The following is a 14,222-nucleotide window of genomic DNA, read 5'->3' as shown; positions in this document are numbered from 1 at the left end:
TTCGCATTATGCTTATTTAAGAAATTATTAACAATATCTAATCTTGAATATCTATATCTCATAGGAAAACAGTGTGGTCCCCCACCACCATCACCTGACAATGGACAAATGCAATGCAGTGATGGAATTAACCTTGGTTCCCAATGCACGTATACATGTAATCCAGATTATGCTGTAGTTGGAGATTCAGTCTCAACATGCACAGACATGGGCAATGGAAACTATCGGTTTGATAACCCTGCTCCAGTTTGTCAAAGTAAGTATTGCACAACATAGGCATTTGTGAATGTTATTAGGGTTATTTGCAGCTGGTTTTAATTTATTAATGTATGATACCAAAGTAAGTATTTTATAATCTGTTTTACAACCCACAGTAAAGACCTGTCAGCCACCTTATGATATTGTAACACCGAGCAACGAAAATGTCACTTGCACGAATTCCAATGTGATTCACAGCCAGTGCACATTCACTTGTCACAGAGGATTTGAATTAGTTGGAGAAGCAGTTTTAACTTGTAATGATGATTCTGATAGTGATCCTTACGGACAATGGAGTTCTGATGCACCAACTTGCACAAGTAAGTTTTAAATTGTTTTCTAGTAATAAGAAAATATGGGGTTTAAACTGCTTTTTAGTTTGTGGTTGACAGAAAAAGTTTTTTAAAGTTAAACTTCACAATGTTGTTATGTTGATGATTTGTAGATGTAGTATTCCATTTACAATGTTTTATCTTTCACAGGAAGACAATGCAGTCCTCCACCACCACCACCTGCAAATGGAGCAATAAATTGCAGTCGTGGAAATAACATTGGATCCCAATGCACATACACTTGTGGGCCAGATTTTGCTGTAATTGGACCTTCAGTTACAACTTGCAGAGACATGGGGGATGGAAATTACCAGTTCGATAACCCTGCTCCAGTTTGTCAATGTATGTATCTCTCACAAATATACGATTTTTTTTTTGTAATTTTATATAATCTTTCACTCTATTGTTTTATAATAAAAAATGCATTACTTCATATTATATTTATATTGTTTTTTTCTGCAGTGATTACTTGTCAACCTCCTTTTAATACTTTGGCAAATGGAGGTGTTAATTGCACAGAATCCAATATAGTTAACAGCGAGTGCACATTTTATTGTGAGTCAGGATTTGAATTAGTTGGAGCAGAAGTTTTAACTTGTAATGATGATTCTAATGGTGATGCTAACGGCCAATGGAGTGATACAGAACCATTCTGTAGAAGTAAGTTTTTCATAAACCAATAAATAGTCCATAATTGGATTAGCAGTTCACCATCTTTTAATGATTTACAATTTAAAGCATTAGCATTTTAGTATATTTATGTCTTCTGTTTTACTTCCACAGATACAGAAATAATTTTCCAAGGTATGTACGTTAAATTTACCATATTTTTTGAATTCTAACTGAATTCAATTAATGTTAGATGAACCATGTTTTGCTTTGGGCGGTGTTCCAAATGGAGAGTTTACTTGCTCTGATGGCAGCAATGCGAATTCAGTTTGCACATTGGAGTGTGATAGACCAGATGGATATTTTGTCTACCCACCCGGAAATAGACAACTGACTTGTCTACCAAATGGAACTTGGGATATACCAACACCTTGCTGTGGACGTAAGTTTAAAGTTTTACAAATTACAGGGTGTCATTTTTTCTAAAGTCACAACATGCTTGTCCTTGTGTCAGCATCACATACCTCACGTACACAGGTTACTTAGTAAATATAAAACGTTGTGGTGTTTTTTTGGGGGGTGTCGTATTCAGATCTCTCCGACCAAAGCATTTATTTTTTGCTGCAATTACATTAAAACACACAGAACCATCATTTTCTTCCTAGAACATTAATTTGTTTGTTGGTACATTTTATGTTGTTTTATTGCAGGACAATGTCTCATGCACTCTGTGTTTGATATCATCTTTATAATGGATTCTTCAACTTCTATTGGATTACAAAACTGGGTTTTAATGAAGTCATTCGTGACAGATATGATAAGGTATTTTGTATATAATAATAATAATACCATTTATTTGTCTTTTCATTTGCGGTAGCGAAAATTTAGAAAAATATTAAACAAAAAGACAAGATATAGAGATAAAACAACAGTTAAAACATGCTTACAGTTAAAAACATGTTTACATTTAATTGGAAGAAAATGAGCGAGGTTGCTGCACCTACCTATCCACGTTCTTACGTGTTTATGCTACTCTTGAGTTTTGTCATGTTCAAATAGAGACTTAAATGTCATTTTTTTTGCATTAGGTTTTACTTAATTATTATAATATTATACCGCAGTTATATAAAAGAATTTTACTATACTTAGGTTCTTGGAAACAACCTAATTTTTAGTTAAATTAAACCAGATAGGCTATTCATTCAACTTTACTGTGCTCAACAAAAATACTCGAACACTGGCACTTGCTATGGCTGTTTAGGTTTCTCTAATGTCTCAAAAGGATTTTAATAAATGTATCGCTTATGCAAAATACTTCAAACTTAATTTTCAGCGCCTTTGATGTTTCTGCTGATGGCACAAGGGTTGCAGTGTTCAGATACAACAGGGGAGTGGATAGACGCTCACAAATTCTATTTAACCGATTTATAAATGATAAGAGTGGTTTGATAACAGCGGTTGAAAATATTCCCTACAATGGATCGGGTAAATAATTAAACTTGCCGAACATTTTTCTACAATGCAATGTTTTAATCTTTATTATGTTGTGATAATCGACCAATTTTGAGTCCCGGGCCATTACTGGTAGGACCTTACCCATATAGAATACAATGTTGGGGTAATGAGCCAAATCTGGTACCATAGCATGGTTCGCTTTGTGACTCTTACCTATATATAATAGAATCTTGATTATAAAATACAGTTAACAAGGAAAATATTTCTCTCCAGGCACTTGGATAGGCAGAGCACTTCAATATGCCCAGGATCATGTTTTAAGATACAGAAATGGCAACCGCTTAGTTCGTGATGTTATTATTACCATAACCGATGGGAGATCCTATGACAGCGTGATGCCTGTGTCTGATCAATTAAGAAGCCAAGGAGCCTTGGTAGATTTTATGTTTTCTTAAATTAAAAAAACAATTAAAGTAAAATTTGTTTTTTTCTAATTGTAACTTATCACGAAAATTATCTAAAACACACTCGTATGTCGTTAGATTTCATTTAAAACCTATGTATTACACAGACCTATGCCCTTGGTATAACACCAGGAAATGGACTTGGGCCAAGCTACAGCCTTCTTCTTGAGATAGCTGGGTCAATGGACAGGGTTGTGTTCAGTACCCCTGCATTACTTGGTATTTCTGATATATTTAAGCAGAAGTTGACAAACGACCTATGTGGACATCCATGTGGTAAGAGAGCGCCATTTTATTTCTGCTACAAGGTTGTTTAGCTGATGGTATCTTTACCACACTATTACATTTTACTTAAAATAATGTAGCCTTACATCATACTTCCTGAAGTTCTGACTTTAGAAATACACTCTTGAATTTTATATATTTTCCTTCCTACTTGTTATAAAAATTTTTTTAGTATTAGTAATTTTTCATGAAGTTTAATACGTGGCAACTCGTAAGCGGGCACAACGTTTAAAAAATAGAACACCTATATAATAACTACTGCCGTTGCCCTGTCACACAAGGGTAAATAAAGTTACATTCAATTATTGCTTAACCAAACTTGCTAGTATAAGTTCTAAACCAACTCACAATCAACAGCTTCCCAATGCCCCCGACTTCTTCCACCTACTAATGGATTAATATCCTGTACAAATAGTAATGTGGAAGATAGTGTATGCTCATTCACTTGCAGACCTGGTTTTGTATTGTCTGGTGAACCACAAACAAGGTGTGTTGATGGTCCCAACTCAAGTAACGATGGAGTGTGGACTTCTCCTGCACCAATGTGTTTAGGTTTGTTTATTTATATAATGAATAAAATCATAATTTGTATTATGTTTTTTTTGTGTAGGTGTCATACCACTCACACAAGTAAAGCTGTTTTCAATTATACAATTACTATCAAACTGACCTTTAATTTTTTATTAAAAAAAGCAATTTTACTAATTTAATTCGAAGTTTTATGTATTTTCATTCAAATTGGTAAAGTAACCTTTTTACTTTTTCAGCACAATGTCGAAATTATGGAGTAATCGACTTAGTTGTTGTGTTGGATTCGTCTAGATCAATAGGACTTAAAAGTTGGACAGACATGAAGGCCTTTGTTCGTAGTTTGATCGGGTAAGTTTTGTTTGAATATTTTAGTTCAGAAATTATATGGTTGTCTAAGACTTGGGAGGTTGTTCAAGTTAGGATGACTGAAGTCTATTCCATTTAACTTAATAAGATTATATTAATATCCATTTTAAAAAAGCCACAAGACTTGTTGTTTAATATGTTTACCATTATAAAGTGTCAATGATATACGAAACGCTGTTATAATTTTGTGATTGGTTTATGGAGGTTACTATATATAATGGGCCTTTAGATTAGGCACACAAATTTTGTTGTTTTCATAAAAGTTAAGCTGCAACTCTGTTACTCATATAAGCATTGGGTGTATATTGACACCGAGCACGGCTTGCAAGATGTGTTTATTTACCTCTGGGCAGAAATAGGAGTTTATGAATTGATAATTTGTTTTCTTATTCTATTTAGGTCATTTGTGATCGGTCCAAATGCAATGAGAGTGTCTGCTTTCCGGTATAACAGACGTGTGGACACCGACACACAGATCTTACTTAATTCCTACTCTGATAATTCCTTCTTCGCTGCTTATGATGCTATTCCATATAATGGAGCAGGTTGGTTGACTGTTTAAATGGGATCATATTTTATAATATATCAAAACTAAAGAAAAGTGACAAATGTATCCAAGACAATTAATCAGTTCCATATGAGTGAGGGGTTTAGGGTAGTGTCTCATTACCACGAGTTTAAATCAAACAATAAAACTGAAGTTGCATTTCGAAAAATAAATGGTGAAAACTTTGATTAACTTTCTAGTGATGTTTCTGCAGATTAATCTTCATATCATCATTGCAATTATTCAAAGTTTTTTTTTCAAGTATGTGCAAAGTTGAGCTCTAATTAAATTAGACTAAAAAAATACTTGAAAAATCCGCCATACCATCCTAATTGCGAGCCAAACTCGTGGTTGTAACGAACTAAACCTAAATAAAACGTTTCATCTCACAGGAACCCGCACTGCCCTTGCTCTTCAACACGTACGTGATGTCATACTGACTCGCGCAAACGGAGAATGGCCTGCCGCAAGAAACGTTGTTTTGACAGTGACTGATGGTCGTTCAGTGTCGAGTATTGTTCCTATTTCTGAACAACTTAGAGCAAATGGTGTTTTAGTAAGTGATATTAGCTGTGGTATAAACTTATTGGGAGTTCTATACCTGCAGTTACAGTATAAGGCGTATGAACCCATCGCGTATGCTGTGAAATTGGAATGGTTTCTTGAAATTAATTAGAAAATGTTGTAATTTACTTCTCATGGTTGTGGTTCGCAAAGAAAAAGTGCAACGGCTGTGCATATGTTTTTTAAACAAGGTCATGTTTTTCCAAGATTTATATTCTTCGGGAGCTTTTTTTTATGCGGATGTTATAGCCATATCCAATATAAACAATAGCCCTATAATGAATCGCCCGTCGGTAATGTTGTTTTATTATTTTTATCCATAGACGTATGCCCTTGGTGTACCACCTATAATCGGAAACGGAATGAACACAGTGAATCTACTCGCTTTGGCGGGTAGCCCATCTCGAAGATTCTTGGCAAATAACGGAAACTACGGAGGGCTGTATGAGCAGTTCGTCAACTCCTTGGTTCAAGAAACCTGTTCCCCTCCACTGCTCCCGATTGAATAATTCTTGAATTATTTAACCATATATTCAACCAATATATCTTCATTTCAATATCATGTTTCATCTGATTAAGTTCTCTTACATGAGAGACATTTTCAAACTGTTTATTTCTTCAGGTTCAGTTATAAGATTAATGTTAACAGCCCGCCTGTTTCTTACAGTTTCCCATTTCCGCATACTAGCAACTTAAACCTAAAATTCAATATTTTTTTAATAACAATTTATTTTAACTGAACGAATCACAAGGTAAATATCGGCGAAGCGAAATATGTACATGACTATTCACACGATTTAAAAGCATGTTACTGAACTGTGTCATAATGTCATCACCCACAAAGGTCTTCATCAAGTTTCCCAATAAACTTGTCAAACACACCATCGAAGTTGTTTATTGCAAGAAAGATATTGTTTGCTTCTCCAGCTATTGAGAGTAATTGGTCGCGATCTGCTCCCTTCTTATTCGGCGGAATTACTCCGATAGCGTAGGTCTGTTTGTAGAAGTTGGGAGTTAGCGGCAATAGTACTTAAAATGGTACAATGCAGATGAACATCGCCGTGGCATAGTAGTTGGAGCGCCTCTAGACCGGAGGATGGTGATTCGAGGCTCGATGCTGCCACTACTGTGGGCGTATGTTGTCTTGGGTGAGACAGAAAGGCGGCAAATAACCAAGTATTCCTTTATGGGTTCTCTAATTTGTTAGCCGTATAATGTTATAACGTTGCCCGTAGAACAAATATGTTACATTCATTAATACCGAATGAAACAACATTGCTTACCAAAGCTCCCCTTTGTCGTAAACTATCTGATATCGCTGTTACGTCATCTACAGATCGTCCATCCGTAACGGTGAGAACAACATCCACTGCTTCCGGTCTGTTACCCGCAACGTCAGCCAATATCGTGTCGTTTACGTACTGCAGTGCTTGTCCAGTCATAGTACCTATAGAAAAGTTGTATAAGAACATATCTTAGTAATGGGGTCTGTGATACAGATGTTCTACATATGTGTTATTAACTTAAAGACGTATGTTTACGCCTATGAAGATAGGGAGAAACTAAACTTGTAGCAAGCATTACCTCTTCCATTGTGCACAATGGCGTCGTATGCTTCCAGCAAACCGGACTTATTTGTCGGGAAGTCGCTCAGTAGAATTTGAGAGTCGTTATACACCATGCTGTTGTAACGGAACACCGCAGCGCGCGTTGCGGTGAGCGAGATATCGAAAGAGCTGCATGAAAAATGATAATATAAGATTAAAATGCTTCGTTTGTTTAACAGTTTTAATACGAGGGATTAGAGATTCTGTTGTACCTTAAGATTTGTCGGATAAACATTTTCATCTCCGCCCAGTTTTTCTTTCCGAATGAAGAAGAAGAGTCAAGAACGACGACCAAATCCATAAAACCGAAAGTTGAACAACGCGCTGGAATAAAAGATAAATTTAGTAATAAGCTACAATGTTAACATTATCAGTTTCTTCACCTTTGCAAACTGGTGTGGGCGCAGTCCACACTCCTAAACCGTTGTCATCTTTACACACTGATAGTTCTTCTCCTTGTAGTTTAAAGTTCACACTGTCGCAGGAGAAAGTACATCTGCTACCTTCCATGTTGTCATTGGTACATCTCATTTGCCCGTTCGCAGGGGTAACGTGTCGAGGATTACATTGTACATCTATATCATTTATGATTTAGCACATATATTCCAAATCCTGATGGTGTTTTAAAAAATTAACAGCGGTCTATAGGAGTCCCTAGGATACGGCTTTAAAATCCTTTGAATTTTCCTTGTTTACTACCAAATGGGACGAGAACACAGAACGAAAAAGTGTTTTTCCCACCTTTTCCCACTCCACTATATATTGAGTATTTACTGTATAAACATTGTTTTTACCACAAGGGCTGCCGCATAAGTCGTCACTCATAAGTTTCTCGAAATGATCCTTCGTGCCCTCAAAACTTGTTGTTATTTTAACTCGATCTGTAGAACCAGCAATCTTCAGAAGTTCTTCTTCTCTTGGTCCTTTTCCGTTCGGAGGAATCACACCAACGGCATAAGTCTGTTGGTTTTACAATACAAAAAATATGTAGATTGCATACGACTTACAAATAGCAAAAATAAACAAGGTTCATAAGCACCAATATTCTTCACTGAAGTAACTTTGGGAAAAAACGGTCTACGTTTGCTACCTTAGTGGCAAACCTAGACGTAGGACCACACCCATATTAAATAATCTGGTTTTGAATTTTAAATTTCAAGTAATATTTGCACCAAAAGGTAATTTTTTCATGAATGCGAATATTAGAAATAGCAAAGTCAAAATACCAGTGCGCCTTGCTTGCGTAGTTCTTCTGATACCACACTGACGTCATCTTTCGATCTACCATCGGTAATTGTAAGCACAACATCAATAACATCAGGACGGTCGCCGTTTCGGAGTTGTAAAATGAAGTCTTTAGCATGGTTAAGCGCGTTTCCAATCCAGGTTCCTATTATAAGACGAAATATGTTATTTTGCTATAGTCCACAAATACCGTTTCCTCTGGTTTTATAAACTAGCTATTTTAAATTGACAATTTGCTTTGCACCAATAGCTTAGGCCTATTCACTTTATAAATATAATTTCCTGAGTATGTCTTTATTTACAGTACCTCTTCCATTGTAGGGCATTTGGTCCAGCGCAGAAAGCAAGCCTTGTTTATCGCCAATATGGTCGTTCAGCAATATTTGGGATTGTCGGTCAGGTCTTCGGTTGTATCGGAAAATAGAAACTCTTGTACCAGTCTCAGTTATACTCAGCAAGCTGTTTAGATATAGCATATGTTTTAGAGATGGTACTCTGATATAACTGATTGTAAGCTATATCCTCTATAAGTGACATTTATAGTAGGGTGGGGGAAGACGGGACACATTTAGAATATAATATCCTAAGTCATGAGGATAAGGTTTTATAATTCTTTAAATGTTCTTTCTTAACTACCAAATAAGGCAAGAAAATGCAATAAAAAGTGTCCCATCTTCCCCTTCTATTATATTACATACTTGATTACGTCACGAACAAAGTTTTTCATAACGTCCCAGTTATCAGAACCCACAGATGAAGACGAGTCGAGAATGAAAATCATGTCAATAACTGAGTGATTCAAGCAGGGTCCTGCAAATTGACAACGTTTAATAGGTACTACTATATTACAACCGCGCTGCAGCCATTTTAGTGTTTTGTTGTAGCTGAAAGAAGCGCCGTGTCTGGAGGTGTTGTAGCGTGAACTATTAAATATAAAAGATAGATTAGCTTCCAGCAGTCTAGTACATTTTTTGCCATTTCGGCTCACGTTGATTCAACACCAATTTTGCCTTTTTCTTTTCTGTGTTTTTTTTTTGCTGAATCATGTTAAGTGGTCTAATTCTAAAGATTTGTTATCGTGATAAGTTTGTAAGTTGTAAGCTACTACTGAATGAAGGTTTGGACTGTGTTCTTACTTGAACAACAAGGGCTAGCCCACGACCAACTGGAATTCGATAAACAAGTTGTTCTTGAGTGGCCAGAGGGATAAAGACTGTAACCGTTGGACTGATCACATTGAAAAGTACAGGTTGAGTCGTATGTGTTGCTGTCAGTACAAGACACTTGACCATTGAGGATTTTGGACTGTTGAGGGCACTGAATTGCTGTAAAACGAAGGTAAGAGTAAATAGTAGTTGCTGGAACGATTTATTACCGCCTGATTTTTATATATTATATATTTTTGTTCTTTGTTTACAGTAAGCATATGCATCTTGCTGTTATATTATGTCTAAACAACAAGTATTGTTTGTTAGTGTTACGAAGTACAAGCAAACGTACCTTGACAAATCGGTGCTGTGTCATTAAAACGAAGTGTGCCGTCAGCGGTTCGGCCACACACTGCAATAAGCGGTCCAATACTTCTGTATCCAATATTGCAACCGTATTCACACACTGAACCAAATTCGTTCTCGTTGGAGCAAATTTTGAAACCGTTTACTGGTGCTGGGGCAGCGGCAGGGCATTTAGTAGCTGTGTGAAAGTTATTAATTTTCGCTTCATACGAGCTTCGCACACCAGTCAGATTTAGTGAATGGCAGATATTTAGGTTAAATAAGTTACTGCATTTGCCAAACAACGTATAAACACGCAATAGAATAGCAATATGCGCCGAATAGTACACGGTAAATCGTTTAACATTTAAAACTGCGCAAGACTGCTAATGCTTATGTATCTGGGTTTAATTTAATTTAGTTTTGACTTTTGCCTTACGTGTGCATGTTGGTGCATCGTTGTCGAATGTTCTCACACCGTTGATGTCTTCTACGCATGTAGTATAGCGGGCTCCAGAACGAATGTAGTTCTCATTACACGTGTATTCGCATTGTGAGTTTAGATTGATTCCGTCTGTACATGTTCGTGTACCGAAAGTAGGAGCGGCTGGCGCTTCAGGGCAGACTTTACCTGTAAAGAAATGTAAAATATTGATCTATTTTCGCTTTAGGATTATTTCATTTCCTATGTTTAAAGGGGTGTCTTTTTTCTATATGAGTTATAGCCTATTAGCCTGACCTACAATGTTTTGTTGTAAAGGTAGTTATATGCACACAAGAGACACGTATACACGTATCTGGATAGTATAATGACTTAAAACATAGTGAGGGTGGGGGAAGACTTATAGCACATAGTGTCTAAATATCCTAAACGTGTTTTAAACAATTAACAACGGTCTATTGGAGTCGTGAAGATACGGTTTTATATTTCTTTGAATGTTCTTTGTGTACTACAAAATGGTATAAGAAAATGGAATAAAAGAGTGTCCCATCTTTGATCTTGCTCACCCTAATATATTCAGTATTTACTCACGTTCACAACGAGGGGCCTGATTTGTCCATGTACCATCCACGGCACCATTTACTTCATTACAAACAGAATCAGTTGCGCCAACTAGTTCATAGCCTTGATCACAGGCAAAGAAACATATGCTGCCAACCAAGTTAGTCTTTGTGCATGTCATATCGCCGTTTACGGGACTTTCTTGTACAGGATTACACGTTATTTCTGAAAGCACATAAAATATACGATAAACTGTCAACACTATGCGTATTTAGTTTCACTGGTAAAGTTAAATTGTATGGTTATATGTATATATATGCTATGTGTTTATAGGATTATTTCAAAAATACACGTGTTTATAGGATTATTTCAAAAACAAAGTCCGTTAGCCCAACATTTCAAAAAAGATATACGTTTATTTAAATACTACATTAGGATAAAATGTAACGATTACATGAGCCATCTATTTCGCCAACCTAATATATACTTACGTTGACATGTGGGCGCTACGGCGCTCCAAACTCCGTCGTCACCGTCTAAATCGTCATCACACGTCATATTTGCGGCACCCACCAAAGCGAATCCTTCCTTGCATCGAAAATTACATTTACTACCCACCACGTTACGGTCAGTACAAGATACGTAACCGTTCATAGGTTGCGAGGGATGCGGCTGACACGTGATAGCTGCAAAACAATACGAGAACGTAATTTTTTGAGTAAGAAGGTGTCAATTTTTTGATAGGTTTCATTTACAACCGAATTCTCCAACAGGGAACAGTCAAAAATAAGGTATACTTTAAGATTGTACACATTTTGTACACAACAAAGTCTCGTATCAGCTTTGCAATGAGCGTCGTCAGTAATACTGATTGGTCAAAGTGTTTTATAGTTCTCCTTGCAAGTGTAAATACTACCTACCACAAGGCTTTCCACAAATTTGTTGTCCAATTCTTGCAGCAAAATCCTGATTCAAGCCTGAGAAACCCGCATTAGCGACCAACAAGCGCTCACTGGAGCCAGCTATAACATCGAGTTGTTCGTCGTCTAAACCTAATCCATTGGATGGCAGAATACCGAGGACGTATGTCTGGAATAAGTAGTAAGTGTTGCTTGGTCTGGTCTGTTTGTTCAGTTATGGAAGATGTTAGGTTTTATGCTATATAAGTTATGATTATATTTGTTACAATGTACTTTAGCGTGTATATTTAAAATGGTATTGCCCATGTAACTTGGCTAGAAGTTTCAGTATGTCAAGTTTACGGTATATTTTAGTATATGTTAGAACAGCAGAAATATTGACAAGTATGTATTTGACTTACCAGAGCACCCTGGTTACGTAACTGTAGGGATGGCTGGCTAACGTCGTCAAATGAACGGCCATCAGTTATGGTCAATATTACGTCTTTAACGTCGGGTCTGTTGCCATTTGCAGGGCTCAAAACAACATTCAGAACGTGTGATAACGCCTGTCCGGTTTTCGTGCCTGTTATAAAATTAATTGGTATATTTTTTAAAAATATATGAACTCAAATATAGTATATTTGCATCGAAACATCAAAAGGCTTGAGAAACTTTTTATCAAGCCTATCAGCACATATAAAAGGTTACTGTTTTGTTTAGTATGTACAGGTTAACTCTAGGTTAACTATTCGACCGTTTATGTATTTACTATTTATATCTGCTAAGCTTATTGTCGTACCACTTCCATCGTAGGGTATTGCGTTGTATTTTTTTAGCAAAGCTTGCTTGTCGTCGGGAAAATCAGATAACAAAATTTGTGAAGTGGTGTCTATTTCTTTGTTGTAGCGGAATACAGCAATCCTTGTAGCTGTAGATGAGACTTCAAATGTGCTGTAAAAATTGCCGTATTATCAATTTGACTTCTAAAGGGAAACATATATGAATAATACCATTATACATATATTCTTATATTATAACTGATATATATATATAATTACAATGTATAATTTACGGCATTTTTAGCAGTGAAATTTAAACATATGTAATTAAACGTAGATATACGTAAAGAACCGATACGTAAGATTAACGAACTTTTATCTTGTGCACCTGCAGAATCAAGTTTTACTAGCTTGTTGTAGCAACTAAACCGTGGTAACTGTAAAATTAGCTTTACATAAAAGTTGATTCTTACTTTATAATTTCACGAACAAAACTTTTCATAATTTCCCAATTTTGTTGGCCCACTGACGACGACGAATCAAGTACAATAACCAAATCCATAACCGCATATCTCGGGCAACCACCTGGAATAAAACTTGCTGTAATAAGTACTGTACCGTCCTTGTTCGTGGAGAATAAGTTTCGTACAAAGAAGTTGCCAAAAAGTTTATTATAGGCAGTAGCAAGCGGACTGCATGGCGTGTGTATAAAAGTGACAGACTTTCCGTTAAGTAAGAAACAAAAAGATGTTCATATGGGTATATTTTTTGTAATTGTTTGTACGTTCATATTTCTGCCAGTGGTTACAGTTTTTTGCCATTTTAATCACTCACGTGCACAGCAAGGCCGCCCTTCGTCCCATTCTCTATTGTTTAGGCAAGTGCTCGTAGTCAGAGTAAGTGGGAACAGTTTATAACCATCGACTTCGTTGCATGTGAACGAACACACAGAACCAACCATGTTTCCTTCACTGCATGCGACGTTTCCGTTTGTAATGTTACCCATCTTCAAGCAGTATTCACCTATAAAGTTGCATAGTTGTTACTTTAACTTCTTAGATATTGTAATTCGAAGTTTATATTACCTGAAGTCCCGCATATAAGAATATATGCCATGTTGAAAAGGAATAGCCATTTCATTTTGATACGGTGGCGAAAGAAACTAGCAGCAATCTAGCCCAGTACCTCACAAGAAACTATTCTGCTCAGCTGTAATAAGTATGAAGAATTAAAATACGCTGTGTCGGTTTGGCTTTCTTACCCAATGCGGCCTTTCTATGTTTAATCTTTCCCCTTACTTTGCACTTATCACTGCGTAGAAAGTATCTGAACTTCCAGTACTTTGCCATTTATATATATAGTCGACAATTGTTTATCGACTCTGGTCAGTATGTTTACAAAGTGAATGTCGAGTCCGACTGTTGATTTGAGCGACGTCGAATAGACAAGCATTCTAAACACCGAAAGCGCTCGCATTGTATAATTGTTAACGCCCTCTTTTCTAAAACACAAAACTTAAAGTGAATTAGTTGGTTGACACGTATAAGGGCGACTCGTAAACTATATCAATAAGATATTCGGTGCGTAATGGGACATTATTGCCCACATACAATTTACAGCTTGGTTTTAACAATTAAAGGGTGTTCAACGCCTTGGTTATAACAAGTGTCGTTGCCCTCTATAGACTCGAGGTTAAATAAATTCCACTCAATTCAATTTTCTACAACGTGAGTTACAAACTTTCATAAAGTTGGTAAAATGCAATGAGACGGTTATACGCGT

At 36.4% G+C, this 14,222-nt stretch overlaps 2 protein-coding genes across 8 annotated transcripts in view; one reads left to right on the top strand and one right to left on the bottom strand.

Annotated features, from left to right (window-relative positions):
* LOC100176005 (sushi, von Willebrand factor type A, EGF and pentraxin domain-containing protein 1) overlaps positions 1 to 6,295 on the top strand; it is a 15,860-nt gene extending 9,565 nt beyond the window's left edge. For 3 of the 7 annotated variants that reach the window (XM_026837660.1, XM_018814734.2, XM_026837657.1), the window contains 15 exons: positions 65 to 256; positions 375 to 578; positions 741 to 932; positions 1,053 to 1,250; positions 1,374 to 1,394; positions 1,453 to 1,641; positions 1,910 to 2,021; positions 2,533 to 2,684; positions 2,928 to 3,088; positions 3,226 to 3,394; positions 3,761 to 3,955; positions 4,171 to 4,282; positions 4,700 to 4,845; positions 5,240 to 5,403; positions 5,735 to 6,295. In XM_026837660.1, coding sequence (XP_026693461.1) covers positions 65 to 256; positions 375 to 578; positions 741 to 932; positions 1,053 to 1,250; positions 1,374 to 1,394; positions 1,453 to 1,641; positions 1,910 to 2,021; positions 2,533 to 2,684; positions 2,928 to 3,088; positions 3,226 to 3,394; positions 3,761 to 3,955; positions 4,171 to 4,282; positions 4,700 to 4,845; positions 5,240 to 5,403; positions 5,735 to 5,920 — 2,393 coding nt within the window. In that variant the 3' untranslated portion in view covers positions 5,921 to 6,295. The remainder of the gene's footprint in view (positions 1 to 64; positions 257 to 374; positions 579 to 740; positions 933 to 1,052; positions 1,251 to 1,373; positions 1,395 to 1,452; positions 1,642 to 1,909; positions 2,022 to 2,532; positions 2,685 to 2,927; positions 3,089 to 3,225; positions 3,395 to 3,760; positions 3,956 to 4,170; positions 4,283 to 4,699; positions 4,846 to 5,239; positions 5,404 to 5,734) is intronic. The other 4 variants (XM_026837661.1, XM_026837662.1, XM_026837656.1 and 1 more) reach the window with 2 other exon arrangements.
* Positions 6,121 to 13,697, bottom strand: LOC100186206. The gene is made up of 20 exons (XM_002120459.5): positions 13,526 to 13,697; positions 13,275 to 13,463; positions 12,914 to 13,025; positions 12,461 to 12,612; positions 12,081 to 12,244; positions 11,680 to 11,848; positions 11,251 to 11,445; positions 10,790 to 10,984; positions 10,196 to 10,387; positions 9,764 to 9,955; positions 9,400 to 9,588; positions 8,962 to 9,073; positions 8,571 to 8,722; positions 8,245 to 8,408; positions 7,813 to 7,978; positions 7,402 to 7,593; positions 7,231 to 7,342; positions 6,996 to 7,147; positions 6,695 to 6,858; positions 6,121 to 6,405 (listed from the first exon to the last, which is right to left on the bottom strand). Exons 1-20 carry the CDS (start codon positions 13,578 to 13,580, stop codon positions 6,244 to 6,246), a joined length of 3,180 nt encoding a protein of 1,059 aa, XP_002120495.1. The 5' UTR covers positions 13,581 to 13,697; the 3' UTR covers positions 6,121 to 6,243.
* Positions 13,698 to 14,222: the final 525 nt, after the last annotated feature.

This window comes from Ciona intestinalis, chromosome 14, assembly GCF_000224145.3.
Source record: "Ciona intestinalis chromosome 14, KH, whole genome shotgun sequence".
NCBI classification, from domain to species: Eukaryota; Metazoa; Chordata; class Ascidiacea; order Phlebobranchia; family Cionidae; genus Ciona; species Ciona intestinalis.
The sequence above is the reverse complement of the archived record's forward strand: the minus strand, read 5'-3'. Positions and strand labels throughout refer to the sequence as shown.

Excerpts from the sequence above, each read along its gene's own strand:
- LOC100186206 (XM_002120459.5), bottom strand. The coding sequence starts at position 13,580 with ATGAAATGGCTATTCCTTTTCAACATGGCATATATTCTTATATGCGGG. Across the intron at positions 13,026-13,274 it reads AGGGCGGCCTTGCTGTGCAC|GTGGTTGCCCGAGATATGCG; the intron begins GTGAGTGATTAA and ends GTTTTATTCCAG. Across the intron at positions 11,849-12,080 it reads TACGTAACCAGGGTGCTCTG|ACATACGTCCTCGGTATTCT; the intron begins GTAAGTCAAATA and ends TACTTATTCCAG.